The following is a 16211-nucleotide window of genomic DNA, read 5'->3' on the forward strand; positions in this document are numbered from 1 at the left end:
TGGTTCACACTGAGCAGATTCTTCATGTAGAGGGTATAAAGTACAAGGCTGGTGATGAGCGAGGGTCATGGGTTTGTATTGACGCGGCTCAGGATTACAGGCTGATCCTATTAATGTGGACTTGTAAATGGGGGTCAGGGACGGCGCCAGCACTTTGTGAACCTTGGCAAGTGCTTAGGCCCAGCCAAGTCTGCCTAGGCTTACTATGCGATATCTGCCATACAAGCCAAATATATAGACGGATATCTGCCATATAAGCCATATATACAGACTGATATCTGCCATATATACAGACTGATTTCTGCCATCATGGCTATGCTTTTTTTTTTCCCTGCAGCAGTTTAACCTTTTTAGATGCTGCTGTCATTGCGTAACAGCGGCATTTTAAGAGTTTGGAAAAGGAGAGGCGTTCCCTCTGAACACCACCGCCACCACCCACTGACCCCTGCATGGCATTACTAGGGCTGCCAGGAGAAAGGGGGAGGGCTAGTGAAGGACCCTGTGTCCGCCATGTTTGTACACCCATGAACCTTCGCCTACATATGCGCTTCATAGAAAATTTTACAATGTAGCGTAACACCACAGTATTGCTTAGGGTCACTCAAAAAGAAAATATTTCCACACCCTATTCCCCAAATTAACATTTTTTTCCCCTCTATATATTTATTTTTTTCCTCAACATGGTATCTCTGCTGCATAACTGTCTGAATATTAGAATATATATCCCATGCGGTAAACACAGAAATAGACAAAGATTTAAATGGCATAATCGCTGTTTTTGGTCATGTTCCCTTCAAACCCCTCCCTCCAAAAAGTGTGTTTTTTTTGTTGTGGTTTTTTTTTTTTTTTTTTATTCTATTTCTTATTTTTTAAAGGTGTGGAGAGGGAAAATCAAAAGTGAACAGGGTCTCTCCTCTGACACCCTGGTATCCACCCTGATGACGATAATTTTGCTTTTCCAGTTATTTGTGTAATGGGCCAGGGTTACGCGGGGTCTAGGGTGAGGCCCAGAGTTACGCGGGGTCTGGGGTGAGGTCCCACTGTGCCCCTGTTTACACCACTCTGACCAGAACTAAATGTGTTACCCAAATTGCCTCGCTCCCCTAAGCAAGTTGGGCCCTGCCAAACACCCGAGGGTTTTGATGCCTATGTGCATTGTGAGATGTAGAAGACCACCTGGACTAGCCACTGCTGGCCATGGAGACATGTTGTCCATAGGAGACCAATGTATTGAGGCAGCAGATGCCTCACCGCTGCTCTGGTCGGAGGCAGTCCCTGAGATCAAGCCTTGAAATGGCTGTTGGAGTGACCTGTTGATTTGGGCAGGTGCACAGGGGGCTGATGCTTTGCTCCAAAAACATACTGATAGGGAATTTAGATTGGCAATACTGTCCCCATTGGGGCTCACAATATATGTAAAGAGCTGTGGAATTAACAGCGCTATATAAATGAATAAATATTATTATTTGCCATGGCAGCTGGGGGGGGGGTGTCTACTGAAGACCACTGTTGCTGCCTTCTTTGTACTCTCTTGTGGCCAGGTTTCATAGGGACATTTACAATCTCCTATGTATTGCAGTATAAATAAGTGACCAAAATGATTGCAGGTTTAATTCCACCTTAAAAAAAGCTTATGGGAATAAAACCTATAGGGACTTTGTCTTGATGGCTGTGCATACTGGTGACCTGTTCTCCCTTGGATCTTGTTTGAATTCACTCAATTGTCCAGTTTGACCTTGTGTAAGCTGCTCCCTACTAGTGGGCGGTATCAGCAGCTATCCCCCACTGAACTATTACCTCCCCCCCTCTCCTATATGTGGGTAGAAGGGTATATGCAGCTGGAGCAGCGCCCCTATCAGTCTGTTCAAGTGTGCGGATCTGAGCTACGAAACCAGGAATGAATATAATTTTTGCTTTGCCCTTTTTTTTTTTTTTTTTTTTTTTTTTTGGGGGAGGGGGGGGGGAAGGTTGTCCAAATCTATTGCTGCTTACTATGGTATCCATGGCTGCAGAATCAGCACCTATATGTGACACGAGAACTCTGAAGCCGAACAGGATCATTCACTGTGCAAAAAACTTTCCAGTTCTGAAACCGTCCAGTATATTTTGTTTTTCAGAGCATAGTGGCCGACGTGGGAAGTATTGCAGATGTTCTGGGTGCGTTTCATTCCAGGAGTTGAGTCCTCCCTCGATATAATAATTTTTCGGGTGAATGTCACAATACTCCTCATAGTTTTCATTTTTTTGCATTTGACTGATATATATATATATATTCATTTATATAGCGCTATCAATTCCACAGCGCTTCACATACATTGGCAACACTGTCCCCATTGGGGCTCACAAATATATATATATATATAATATATATATATATAATTTCTGTTGCTGTGGGCCACTGCCTGGACACCATTTTTCTTATGACCCAGATCTGTTTTTTTTTTTTTTTTTTTTTGTTTTTTTTTTTTTCCTTATTACAGCTCTTCTACTCCAAAACTAGTGTTCAGTCGTGTGAACGGCAAGCGCAGCGCATCCCTAAGCCCCACGTCAGAGGAGGAGGTATACACACCGGCCCACGAGGAGAACGTCCGCTTTGTATATCAGGGTAAGACTAAGCACAGTGGCTGCCATGTTTCGGGGTCTCAGGAGAGCGATTTCCCAACCAATTTACCATTATTAAGTGACCAGACTGTTCTTAGGTTAGAGAGGTGTGAAAATTATTCAATAAGAATCCCAATCTGGGGGATCCGGACACCAAGCACATCTGCTAGATTCATCCTTAAAGGGAACCTGTCAGCAGAAATGTCCCCTAAAACCTAACAGATTCCCCCTCTGCAGCTCCTGGGCTGGGACCGCGCATTCCCCCTCGGCCTGCTTCGTGCTTCCTGCTTCCGCGCTCTTCCCATCTATTTCCTGCCTCGGGGCAAGATGGGAAGGAGGTGACGTGGGGGTCAGCAGCAGCGCGCTTGCGCAGAAAGAAGCAGGCCGAGGGGGAAAGCGCGGTCCCGCGATTATGGGCGGTTGCTTAGGAATAAACATCACAGCACCGCCCATAATCTTAACCCTGCGTGCACGTCACCAGCGGTGACGCTAGGCACAGTGCTCATCCACGAGAGATGAGCACTGGGCATGCGCAGGGATGGCTGGAGCAGTGGGCGGCGTCCAGAAGTATTGAAATCAGCGATGGGGGCGGCATACAGGACCAGGGGGCAGAGTAACGGCCATCAGGCAGCCCGCCCCCGTGACAGATTTACAGAATCAGAAGCCAAAAAGGTACAACTTTATAAACACTTTTTTTCGGTCAGAAAGTGGGCACAATCATAACAGGGACCTTTATAGAATGCAGCCCAGGAGCTGCAGAGGGGGAATCTGTTAGGTTTTAGGGGACATTTCTGCTGACAGGTTCCCTTTAATGGGACCACCAGAGATGGCCGAGCGCTGCACTTTCATCAGAATGGATGTAGAGTGGAGGCCCCATCAGTCAGGATACTTTAGGCCTCCGACACACATCCGTGCCGCTAGTACGTGTTTGGTACATTTTTGTACGTACTGAGACACGTACACCAATGTAACTCTATGGTAACAGACACACACGTAAAACTACACGGAACGTGTGTCCGTGTCGTTTGTACGTGTGTCCGTTTTTCCACACTCTCAATATGTCCGTTTTTCTCCGGATCACGCAGGCACGGACCCCCTAAAGTCAATGGGTCCGTGCCTGCACGTATGTGACACGGAGCATGTCCGTGTTTTATCCGTACCGTCTGTGTGCGGGGTTTTTTTTTTTGGTGAATTTTGGATGCGATGTCGGTCAATCTCCCTCGGTTGGTCGGTCGGTATCTTTCGCCGTCAGATGGTCACTCTGTCTGTCTGTCCCTCTCTCTGTCCGTCGGGTCGGTCTCTCCCCCTCTCGCATACTCACCGATCCCCGATCACTGGCGTGGCGCTGCACAGCTGTCAAAAACCTCCAGCGGCTTTTATTTTTTTGAAAATGCCGGCCGCTCATTATTCAATCTCGTATTCACTGCTTCCTCAGCCCACCGGCACCTATGATTGGTTGTAGTCAGACACGCCCCCACGCTGAGTGACAGCTGTCTCGCTGCAACCAATCACAGCCGCCGGTGGGCGGGTCTATATCTTGCAGTAAAATAAATAAATAATTTAAAAATAAACGGCGTGCGGTCCCCGCCAATTTTGATACCAGCCAAGATAAAGCCACACGGCTGAAGGCTGGTATTCTCAGGATGGGGGGCTCCACGTTATGGGGAGCCACCCAGCCTAACAATATCAGCCAGCAGCCGCCTAGAATTGCCGCATCCATTAGATGCGACATTTCCGGGACTCTACCCAGCTCATCCCGAATTGCCCTGGTGCGGTGGCAGTCGAGGTAATAAGGGGTTAATCATGGCAGGCGTCTCCCCGAGATACCTTCCATGATTAACCTGTAAGTTAAAGAAAATAAACACACACAACGAAAAATCCTTTATTTGGAATAATACACAAAAACAAACACCCTCTTTCACCACTTTATTAAGCCACAAATACCCATCCAGGTTCGGCGTAATCCATGGAGGGCCCACGACGCTCTCAGCTCTGCTACATGAATGTGACAGGAGTGGCTACATACCATGACCGCTCTGTCAGCTCCACGCAGCAACTGAGGTAAGCCGCGCAATCAGCGATGACGTCATTCATGTTACTCGCGGCCACCGCTGGATCCTTCAACTGTGACAGCAAGTCGCCCAAGTGACTGAAGTGAGCTGAGCGATCTGCAAAAAAGTCACAGGTGAGTTGTGGTCTCAGGTGGAGAACTCCAGCTAGCCGCGGGTAGCCTGAGTGACGGCAGCAGTAATCACGCCGCTAACTTCAGTCACTCAGGGGATTATCGGTCACCAGTGAGTCCTTCGCGGGTGACCGCTAATCAGGATGCCACACACAGACAGAGCCGTGGTATGACAATGAAGTTGGGTGAAGTTCATTCTCATCGCGCGTCTGTCTGTGTCGGCTGTCAGCGGGTATGTATCAACAACATTTTTCCACACACACGGATCATTTCAAACGGACACCACACGGACATTACACGTACGTATCTCACGCATACACAGACATTCCACACTCACACACGGCGAGTGTACGCCATCACACGGATGTCACACGTACCGGAGAAACGTCCATAAAAAAAACGGAACACGGACCCGAAAAACGGAACGTGTGACACGTACGTTTTTTGTGTGGCAGAGGCTTTAAATAATATGCACAAGTGATTATAGCCTTAATCGTAGCACATTCAACATTTCACTGCTATTTTTGACCTTTCTTGCGTGTCTCCATCAGCCTGGCAAGAGGTGCAGCATCAGCTGGAGAAACCAGAACTCAACGGATGTGGACCCCAACAATATCAGGATCAGACCCCAAGTCCATCTCTTAAGAGTAAGATCTTATAACCAATGTTCTCCTCACATATTGTAGATTTACTGCTGCTGATTGTTTAATCTTTGACCCTCCTTGTGCTGCGTCGACACAAGTCAGGAAATGGTTGTCATTGGGGAAGCGGGCAGAGGTGCATATTTTTAATACAGACTGTAAAGGTTTAATATGGATGTGGTAGTTTTGTTTTTGTTTGTGATATGTAATAAACTACATACTGTATATAAGCTGAGTTATTTTCAGCCCATATTTATTTATTTATTTATATATATATATATATATATATATATATATATATATATATATATATATATATATATATATATATTATACTCGAATGAGGTTCCCCCCCCAAAAAAATTATTCTCACTTGTCCTCTGTTCCTGAGGTGTCCTCTTACCTTTTTCTTGTGGATCGCAGGCGCCTAGTCCCCTGCATGATCGCGTCCGGTGCACGGGGCTGATGCTGCCGTCTACCATCATCACTTTACTGCAGTTGAATGGTTTACAGTGATGCAAACCAGTCAATCGCAGTAAAGCGATGCCTGTAGATGGCATCACCGTGCACTGGACGAGATCATAGAGGGGTCTATGTGCCTGTGGTCTGCAAGAAGCATGTAAGAGGACACTGCAGGAACGGAGGACAGGAGAGAATAATTTTTTGAGTGTATGTGAACAATGGCATAATGGGGGACAATAAGGGGACTGGAATGAGAACATTGCTGAACGATGGGCACATTACTACAGGGCACAAGGATGGGGCACCTTTCTACAAGGGAGAATCCAGGATGGGGCACATTACTACAAGGTGGTGTGGGGGGGTACCAGTATGGGGCTATTTTACTTTTTGAAATTTGCCACCCTATGCTCATACTCAACTCAGTAAGTTTTCTTTTTTGTGGTAAAATTAGGGGTCTTGGCTTACACTCTGGTCAGCTTATATTTGTATGTGTGTATATGTGTATATGTATATGTGTGTGTGTGTGTGTGTATATGTATATATATATATATATATATATATATATATATATATATATATATATATATATATATATATATATATATATATATATATAATTATAAAATGTATGTATGTATATATATAATGTGTGTGTATATGTATATATAATATATACATTATATATAAATGTATGTGTGTATATATATATATATATATATAATTGTGTATGTATGTATATATATATATATATATATATATATATATATATATATATTAGTGTGTGTATGTATGTATGTGTATATATATATATAATAATTAAAAGGTAAATTTTATGTATGATTATATTTTTTCCAGTGTTTGCTGTAAATGAAGAATACCCCTATTTCCCATGACTCTTTAGCTTTCCTTCAGTGATGGGCGCCCTCTTTATAGCACTGACACCTTTTTATATATGAAGTGAGTGTATTTGGTTTAAGCCCTGTAAGCCGATTAGTCGTGACGCGGCCACCTAATCTGGGAAAGTGGCTCAGTCGTCAAGATCCTGTCTCCCTTTAGCACCATGGCCCTCAGACTGCTCCCTTTCCCTGATCATTGTAACCATGACAACTAAGGAAAAGATGGCTCCACAGCACTGATCACAGAGCTAGGCCTCGACATTATCCGCATCGTGCCTGTTAATTGATCCAAAGCCGCACATTTCTCTCCTGTCTAGATTATTCCAGGGCGTATTCCTGAGCCGTCATTCTAGAGGGGGTAGAGGAGGAAGTCTTAGCAGGGTTCTGAGGAAACCCAAAGACTTCTCTACCTCATAGAAGTTATAGAGTCCATGTTTTGGTTGAAATTCCAATGAAATGTTACTTCAGCATGTAATGAATAATGAATCTTAGCGTGAAGGGGCTCCCTCAATTGAGCTTAAACAGTGGGGAAGAGCCTTAAAAAGCCACATTACGGGCTCCATACTCTGTGTCCCCCTCCCCCTATGTGGCTCCCCTTGTCATAGCCAAGCAATATGGCGTTTATTGGGTCATAAGTAGATAACCCTTTGACCACATGCCACTGACAATCAGCGACCTTAAGGCGTATGATATGGTGACCATGTGTAGACAGGTCAATCAACCTGGCGATCCATTTGCAAGTTCAAGTCTTCTTAGGGGACTAAAAATAATAAAACTAAAAATGAGCGAATAAATTCACAAAAGGCGGACCAAGCAGCCACATTGGCAGTGTGCACCCGCGGGGCGGGAACCATACAATCCTCTTGCTGTCTGTCGTCATGCCTGGCACATTTTCTGATTTTTAGGTGTGGCCCAATGTTATAGTTGCAGCATGATGTGGCGCCAAAGTTTAATCCCTGGCACCTCTTCAGATTATCGGCAGGTAGGAGTATTGCAAGCGGATTTTAGGTAGAAAAAGACTGATGTAGCCACAAATTTAATTAAAATATACATTATATATATATATATATATATATATATATATATATATATATATATATATATATTTGTAACTTTTTAATAGGTGAAAAAAGTGTGTGTGTATGTATACAGCATATTTTTCGGCGTATAAGACGACTTTTTTTTTTAACCCCTAAAAATATTCTAAAAAATTAGGGGTAGTCTTATATGCCAGATGTCGTCTTTAATGGCAGTGCACGGTGCCGTCATGGCTTTACACACAATAAAAGATATTCTCACCTGTCCTCCGTTCCTGCGGTGCCTCCAGCTGCTTCCTGCAATCCGCAGGCACACACCCCCTCCATGATAGTGTCCAATGCACGGAGCGGCCGCAGCAGGATGTCGTCATGGCTTTACTGCAGTTGAATGCTTTACGGCCCCACAAAGCATTCAGCTGCAGTAAAGCGCTAACAGTGGCGGCCCTGTGTATTGGACGCAATCATGAAGGGGTCTATGTGCCTGCGATCCACAAGAAGCACTCCTCCATGATCGCGTTCAATACACAGGGCCACCGCTGCTGAATGCTTTCTGGCGCTGTAAAGCATTCAACTGCAGTAAAGCCATGGCAATATCCTGCAGCGGCGGCACCGTGCACGGATGCTACCACAGAGAGGTCTATGTGCCTGCGGACTGCAAGGAGGCACTGTGGGAACTGAGGACAGATGAGAATATCTTTTCTTTTTCGCTCCTAATTGGGAGACCCAGACAGTGGGTGTATAGCTACTGCCTCTGGAGGCCGCACAAAGAACTACACTTAAAAGTGTAAGGCCCCTCCCCTTCTGGCTATACACCCTCCCGTAGGAGTACGGATTCCTCAGTTTTAGCTTTGTGCGAAGGAGGTCACACACGCACGCATAGCTCCATTGTTTTTAGTCAGCAGCAGCTGCTGACTATGTCGGATGGAAGAAAAGAGGGCCCATACAGGGCTCCCAGCATGCTCCCTTCTCACCCCACTGTATGTCGGAGGTGTTTGTAAGGTTGAGGTACCCATTGCGGGTACGGCGGCAGGAGCCCACATGCTGATTCCTTCCCCATCCCTTTTTACAGGGCTCTGGGTGAAGTGGGATTTACTGGTCTCCAGGCACTGAGACCGTGCTCCATCTACAGCCCCTGGAGAAGATGCTGGATGGAGCGGAGTACATCAGGGACATGGCCCTGCTTCCTCAAGGTACTCTGTGTCCCCGTGCATTTGGCGCTCACACCGCAGCATGCTGGGTGTTGTAGTGCGCCGGGGACATCAGCGCTGCGGCGCTTGTGCCATGGCCTCATTCAGCTTCGCTGAAGCAGGCACACTTTTGGGAATCGGTCGCGCCGGCCGCTGGGACTGCGGCGCGGCTGGCACTTATGGTGCGCCGGGGACTTCAGCGCGGGCCGCGCTTTTACGGCGGCCGCGCTGATAACTCGAGTCCCCGGCTTTTGCGGCCTGCTTCCGTTCGTTCCCGCCCCCAGACCTGCCAGTCAGGAGAGGGGCGGGACGCTGGTCAGTGCATCAGCGCCGAGGGCTGGAGTCGTTTTTACATTCTCCAGCCCTCACAATAGGCACAGAGGGGACACTGTTTCCCGCACTTTTGTTTAGGAACTCCCACGGACCGCCCCTCTCCACAGACGCCGGCAGCCATTCCTGCTGACACGCTGAGCTGCAGAGGGGAGCCGGGGAGACCCAGACAAGGAATTCTGCGCCTCTTACCCGCGATTCAGCGGGCGGTAAGCAGCCCTCAGGGCTCACCCCCTCTTGTGCCAGTAGTATTCTTAGTATTTTGTTTCTACAAATACTTTGTATTGCATAGCGCTGGTCGCCCTTTGGCTATAGACTCTCTCACATTGCAGAGAGCCAGCAGCATGTCGTCCGTAAAACGCAAGGGTGCCAAGGCACAGACATTATACGCTTCCTGCACCGCATGTGGGACTTTTCTACCGGCAGGCTCCACGGACCCCCATTGTGTGCAGTGCTCGGCCCCTGCGGCGCTTGCACAGTCGGGACCTCTGCTGGACGTGACCCAGGGTGTACCACCTGTGAATGCTGTCCAGGTGACAGGAACTGAGTTTGCAGCTTTTGCTGACAGAATGTCTCTCACTATGTCACAAATTCTTGACACATTGCGAGCTAGGCCTGTACTTCAGGCCACGGACACTGTGCAATCATTGCCCCCTGGTCCCCCTCAGCTGAATTACCTCCAAGCTCCGGGACGGGCACATACACCTCAGGGTGAAGACTCTGACTCGGACGATGGCCCCGGGCAGCCTAAGCGGGCTCGCTATGACGGGCCTTCACATTCATCTCAATGGTCAGGATCCCAGCGAGATGAATCTATGGGTGATGAGGCGGACGTAACTGATCAGGATTCTGATCCTGGGACCGCTCTCAATCTAGATACACCAGATGGTGACGCCATAGTTAATGATCTTATATTTAACATCAATAAGATGTTAAATATTTCCCCACCAGCTCCTCCTGTAGAGGAGTCAGCTTCGCAGCACGAGAGAATCCATTTCAGATACCCTAAGCGTACATTAAGCACTTTTCTGGACCACGCTGACTTTAGAGACGCAATCCAGAAACCCCACGCTTATCCGGAAAGGCGTTTTTCTAAACGGCTTAAAGATACACGCTATCCTTTTCCCCCTGAGGTGGTCAAGGGTTGGACCCAGGGTCCAAAAGTGGATCCTCCAATTTCCAGGCTTGCAGCTAGATCCTTGGTTGCAGTTGAAGATGGAGCGGCACTTAAAGATGCCACTGACAGGCAGATGGAGCTCTGGCTGAAATCCATCTATGAAGCGATTGGAGCGTCGTTAGCGCCATCTTTTGCGGCCGTATGGGCACTCCAAGCTATCTCAGCCGGGCTTGCGCAAGTCGACTCAGTCACACGTGCATTTGCCCCGCAGGTAGCACCATTGACCTCGCAAATGGCGGCATTCGCGTCGTACGCGATTAATGCTGTTCTTGACGCTACAAGCCGCACGGCAGTGGCGTCAGCCAACTCCGTTGTTTTGCGGAGGGCCCTGTGGTTGAGACATTGGAAAGCAGATTCTCATTCCAAGAAGTGCTTAACCAATTTGCCTTTTTCTCGTGACCGATTGTTTGGAGAGCGTTTGGATGAAATCATCAAACACTCCAAGGGTAAGGACTCATCCTTACCGCAACACAGACAAAACAAACCCCAACAGAGAAGGGGTCAGTCTGGTTATCGGTCCTTTCGAGGACCGGGCAGGTCCCAATTCGCCTCGTCAAAAAAGACTCAAAAAGACCAGAGACGCTCAGATTCTTGGAGGTCTCAGTCACGCCCAAAAGGGACAGCCGGACGAACCGTTGCCAAGACGGCGTCCTCCTGACTTGCAGTCTCCAATTCCCACACCCGCGGTCGGTGGGAGGCTTTCCCACTTTGGCGACATTTGGCTGTCACGCGTCAAAGACCGTTGGGTGAGGGATATTCTGTCTCACGGGTACAGGATAGAGTTCAGTTCTCGTCCGCCAACTCGTTTCTTCAGAACTTCTCCACCACCAGACCGAGCCGATGCTCTGTTGCAGGCGGTGGCCGCTCTAAAGGCGGAAGGAGTGGTGACCTCCGTCCCTCTTCAGGAACAAGGTCACGGTTTTTACTCCAATCTGTTTGTGGTCCCAAAAAAGGACGGTTCGTATCGACCCGTCCTGGATCTAAAGTTGCTCAACAGACACGTAAAAGTCAGGAGGTTCCGGATGGAATCCCTACGCTCCGTCATAGCCTCAATGTCTCAAGGAGATTTTCTAGCATCAATAGATATCAAAGATGCGTATCTCCACGTGCCGATTGCACCAGAGCATCAGCGTTTCCTACGCTTCGTCATACACGACGAGCACCTACAGTTCGTAGCGTTACCTTTCGGTCTGGCAACAGCCCCCCGGGTCTTCACCAAAGTCATGGCAGCAGTAGTAGCTGTTCTGCACTCGCAGGGTCACTCGGTCATCCCGTATCTAGACGACCTGCTTATAAAGGCACCCTCTCAAGAGGCATGCCAGCACAGTCTGAAGGTGGCACTAGACACTCTCCAGAGTTTCGGGTGGATTATCAACTTTCCAAAGTCTCATCTAACCCCGACCCAATCTCTGACTTATCTTGGCATGGAGTTTCATACTCTCTCAGCGATAGTGAAGCTTCCACTGGACAAGCAGTGTTCGCTACGGACTGGAGTGCAATCTCTCCTTCAGAGCCAGTCGCACTCACTGAGGCGCCTCATGCATTTCCTAGGAAAGATGGTAGCAGCAATGGAGGCAGTCCCGTTCGCGCAGTTTCATCTGCGCCCTCTACAATGGGACATTCTACGCCAATGGGATGGGAAATCGACGTCCCTCGACAGGACTGTCTCCCTCTCTCAGACTGCCAAGGACTCTCTGCGTTGGTGGCTTCTCCCCACCTCATTGTCACAGGGAAAGTCGTTCCTTCCCCCGTCCTGGGCAGTGGTCACGACGGATGCGAGCCTATCAGGGTGGGGAGCGGTGTTTCTCCACCACAGGGCTCAGGGGACGTGGACTCAGGAAGAGTCCACCCTGCAGATCAATGTTCTGGAAATCAGAGCAATCTATCTTGCCCTGCGAGCCTTCCAACAATGGCTGGAAGGCAAGCAGATTCGGATTCAGTCGGACAATTCCACGGCGGTGGCGTACATCAACCACCAAGGGGGAACACGCAGTCGCCAAGCTTTTCAAGAAGTCCAGCGGATTTTGACGTGGGTGGAAAGCAGAGCGTCCACCATATCCGCAGTTCACATCCCAGGCGTGGAAAACTGGGAAGCAGACTTTCTCAGTCGCCAGGGCATGGACGCAGGAGAATGGTCCCTTCACCCGGACGTGTTTCAGCAGATCTGTTGCCGCTGGGGGACGCCGGACGTCGATCTGATGGCGTCACGGCACAACAACAAGGTCCCAGTTTTCATGGCACGGTCTCACGATCACCGAGCACTGGCGGCAGACGCCTTGGTTCAGGATTGGTCGCAATTCCGACTCCCCTATGTGTTCCCACCTCTAGCATTGTTACCCAGAGTTCTCCGGAAAATCAGGTCCGACTGCCATCGAGCCATTCTCGTCGCTCCAGACTGGCCAAGAAGGTCGTGGTACCCGGATCTGTGGCATCTCACGGTAGGCCAACCGTGGGCACTACCAGACCGTCCAGATTTGCTGTCTCAAGGGCCGTTTTTCCATCTGAATTCTGCGGCCCTGAACCTGACTGTGTGGCCATTGAGTCCTGGATCCTAGCGGCCTCAGGTTTATCTCATGAAGTTGTTGCCACAATGAGACAGGCTAGAAAACCATCCTCAGCTAAGATCTATCACAGGACGTGGAAGATATTCTTAGCTTGGTGCTTGGCTCAAGGGTTTTCTCCCTGGCCATTTGCATTGCCAATTTTTCTTTCCTTCCTGCAGTCTGGGTTGGAAAAAGGTTTGTCGCTTAGCTCTCTTAAGGGTCAAGTCTCCGCGCTATCCGTATTCTTTCAGAAGCGCTTGGCACGGCTTTCTAAAGTACGCACGTTTCTCCAAGGAGTTTCTCATATCGTTCCTCCTTACAGACGGCCATTGGAACCCTGGGATCTGAACAAGGTTCTCATTGCTCTCCAGAAGCCGCCTTTCGAGCCTTTGAAAGAGGTTTCCCTTTCTCGGCTTTCACAAAAAGTAGTTTTTCTTGTGGCGGTCACGTCTCTTCGAAGAGTGTCCGAGCTAGCGGCGTTATCTTGCAAATCTCCCTTCCTGGTGTTTCACCAAGACAAGGTAGTACTGCGTCCAATTCCAGAGTTTTCTCCCAAGGTGGTTTCTTCCTTTCATCTTAATCAGGATATTACTTTGCCATCTTTGTGTCCGCTTCCAGTTCACCAATTTGAAAAGGGTTTACATCTGTTGGACCTGGTGAGAGCACTCAGGATTTACATTTCTCGCACGGCGTCTCTACGCCGTTCTGATGCGCTCTTTGTCCTAGTCGCTGGTCAGCATAAGGGATCGCAAGCTTCCAAATCCACCCTGGCGCGGTGGATCAAGGAACCAATTCTTCACACATACCGTTCTGCTGGGCTTCCGATTCCATCTGGACTGAAGGCCCATTCTACCAGAGCCGTGGGTGCATCCTGGGCATTGCGGCATCAGGCTACGGCTCAGCAAGTGTGCCAGGCGGCTACCTGGTCGAGTCTGCACACGTTTACCAAACACTATCAAGTGCATACCTACGCTTCGGCAGATGCCAGCCTAGGTAGACAGGTCCTTCAGGCGGCGGTGGCCCACCTGTAGGAAAGGGCTGTCTCACAGCCCGTTCATGTGGTATCTTTTTACCCACCCAGGGACTGCTTTTGGACGTCCCACTGTCTGGGTCTCCCAATTAGGAGCGAAAAAGAAGAAGGGAATTTTGTTTACTTACCGTAAATTCCTTTTCTTCTAGCTCCAATTGGGAGACCCAGCACCCGCCCTTTGTTCTTAGGGTTTCGTTTTTCGGGTGCACATGTTGTTCATGTTGTTTCTTAAGTTCTCCGATCTTGTTATCGGATTGAATTTGTTTTTGAAACTGTTATTGGCTTTCCTCCTTCTTGCTTTGGTACTAAAACTGAGGAATCCGTACTCCTACGGGAGGGTGTATAGCCAGAAGGGGAGGGGCCTTACACTTTTAAGTGTAGTTCTTTGTGCGGCCTCCAGAGGCAGTAGCTATACACCCACTGTCTGGGTCTCCCAATTGGAGCTAGAAGAAAAGGAATTTACGGTAAGTAAACAAAATTCCCTTCTTATTGTGTATATAATAGGGGACAAGGGGGGAACCAGCAGGAGGGCATTATTAAACAATGGACATATTACAGCAGGGGACATTGCTAAACAATGGGGACATTACTCGGGTCGGCTTATATTAGAGTATATACGATATATTCCAAACTCTATATTTTAACTGGAAAAGTTGGGGGTCGTCTTATACACCGGAAAATACATAATAAATATATAAAAAAAAAATTATTTTTTTTTTGCCACCCATTAAATTTTTTTTTTTATATATTATATATCAGCATTCAAAATTACTACAGAAAAAAGATATCTGATTTAACTATCAATGTATTATTCATATGAAAAGTAAAATTGGCCTAGTTTGGAAGGGGTTAAGTGTTTTTTGGCAATCAAAGAATTTGTTAGGAAGCATTGCACTGCACAGAATGGAACGCTGCAGCCGCTTGTAAACATGTAACACATTTGTTCAGTAAAACGCCCCGTAATCCTTTATTATAACTAGTAGTTTTAAAAGTTTGATGATAAACCAGATTCTACCAAAGTCCAATTTGCTGGTGGGAGGGGGGGGGGGCAGAGCATAAGGTTTGAAGAAGAGGAAAGGAGACGACGACAAAAAAATAAAAAGTAAAAAAAAAAACAAAACAGTTCACATGGGGTATGGCTTAGGCTTTCTGAACTTGCAGCTATAATATGGGTGATAAAATGCTATAGTGATTATTTGCATTAAATCTGTCTTGCTGCAAAGCTCCATTTTTCTTATCTGCAGTCACCACTAGAGGGAGCTTACAGTGAACTTGCGCATCTGTAATATAGCACTATGCATGGAGCTCCCTCTTGTGGCCACTGCAGGCAGCCAGAATGTTAACTTTTAAACTGTCTGACTAGATATATACTGCACAAAAATATAAATGCAACGCTTTTGTTTTTCTCCCACGAGAGAAACACCATCCACTGCACACGTGCGGCATATCAAGAAGCTGTTTGGACAGCAGGATTGTTGCACAGGTGTGACTTTTAGTCTGGCCATAATAACACCCCACTCTAAAAATGTGCGGTTTTACAGTATTGGGTGCCTGGAGGGGTCAGTATTTGGTGTGAAAGCCAGGATTCATCCGTGAAGAGAAATCTCTTCAACGTGCCAGATGTCATCAAATGTGAGCATTTGCCCACTTAAGTTGGTTACAACTACGAACTGCAGTCAGGTGAAGACCCCCGATGAGGATGACTAGCAGTAGATGAGAAATTGTATATGTGGCCAGCCTCAGACAATTTTGGAAGTGAAGATGTTGGCTGTGGAGGTCCTGGGCTGGTGGGGTTATATGTGGTCTGCAGTTGAGGCTGGGTGGATGTTCTACAAAATTCCCTGACACTCCTTTTGGAGACGACGTATGGTAGAGAAATGAACATTCAAATCACAGGAGGCAACAGCTCTGGTGGCCATTCCTGCACTCAACAGGCCAATTGTACACTCCCTCCAAAACTTGCAATATCTGTTGCATTGTGCTGTGTGATAAAACTGTATATTTTATTGTGCCCTAGTCAGGCGCACCTGTGCACTAATCACGCTGTCTAATGAGCAGCTTGCTAGGTCACACCTGTGAGGTGGATAGATTTAATCCGTCAGTGAGTACGTCTCCTTTGCAGAGG

The 16211-nt window shown here is 47.7% G+C and overlaps 1 protein-coding gene across 1 annotated transcript in view; it reads left to right on the forward strand.

Annotated features, from left to right (window-relative positions):
* The window catches only part of MCRIP2 (MAPK regulated corepressor interacting protein 2), a 30588-nt gene that overhangs the window by 828 nt on the left and 13549 nt on the right, over positions 1-16211 (forward strand). The window contains exons 3-4 of the mRNA XM_075318237.1: positions 2481-2605; positions 5335-5430. Of these exons, the coding sequence (XP_075174352.1) occupies positions 2481-2605; positions 5335-5430 (221 nt within the window). The remainder of the gene's footprint in view (positions 1-2480; positions 2606-5334; positions 5431-16211) is intronic.

The sequence above is a fragment of the Anomaloglossus baeobatrachus genome, chromosome 7, assembly GCF_048569485.1.
Source record: "Anomaloglossus baeobatrachus isolate aAnoBae1 chromosome 7, aAnoBae1.hap1, whole genome shotgun sequence".
In the NCBI taxonomy this organism is placed as follows: Eukaryota; Metazoa; Chordata; class Amphibia; order Anura; family Aromobatidae; genus Anomaloglossus; species Anomaloglossus baeobatrachus.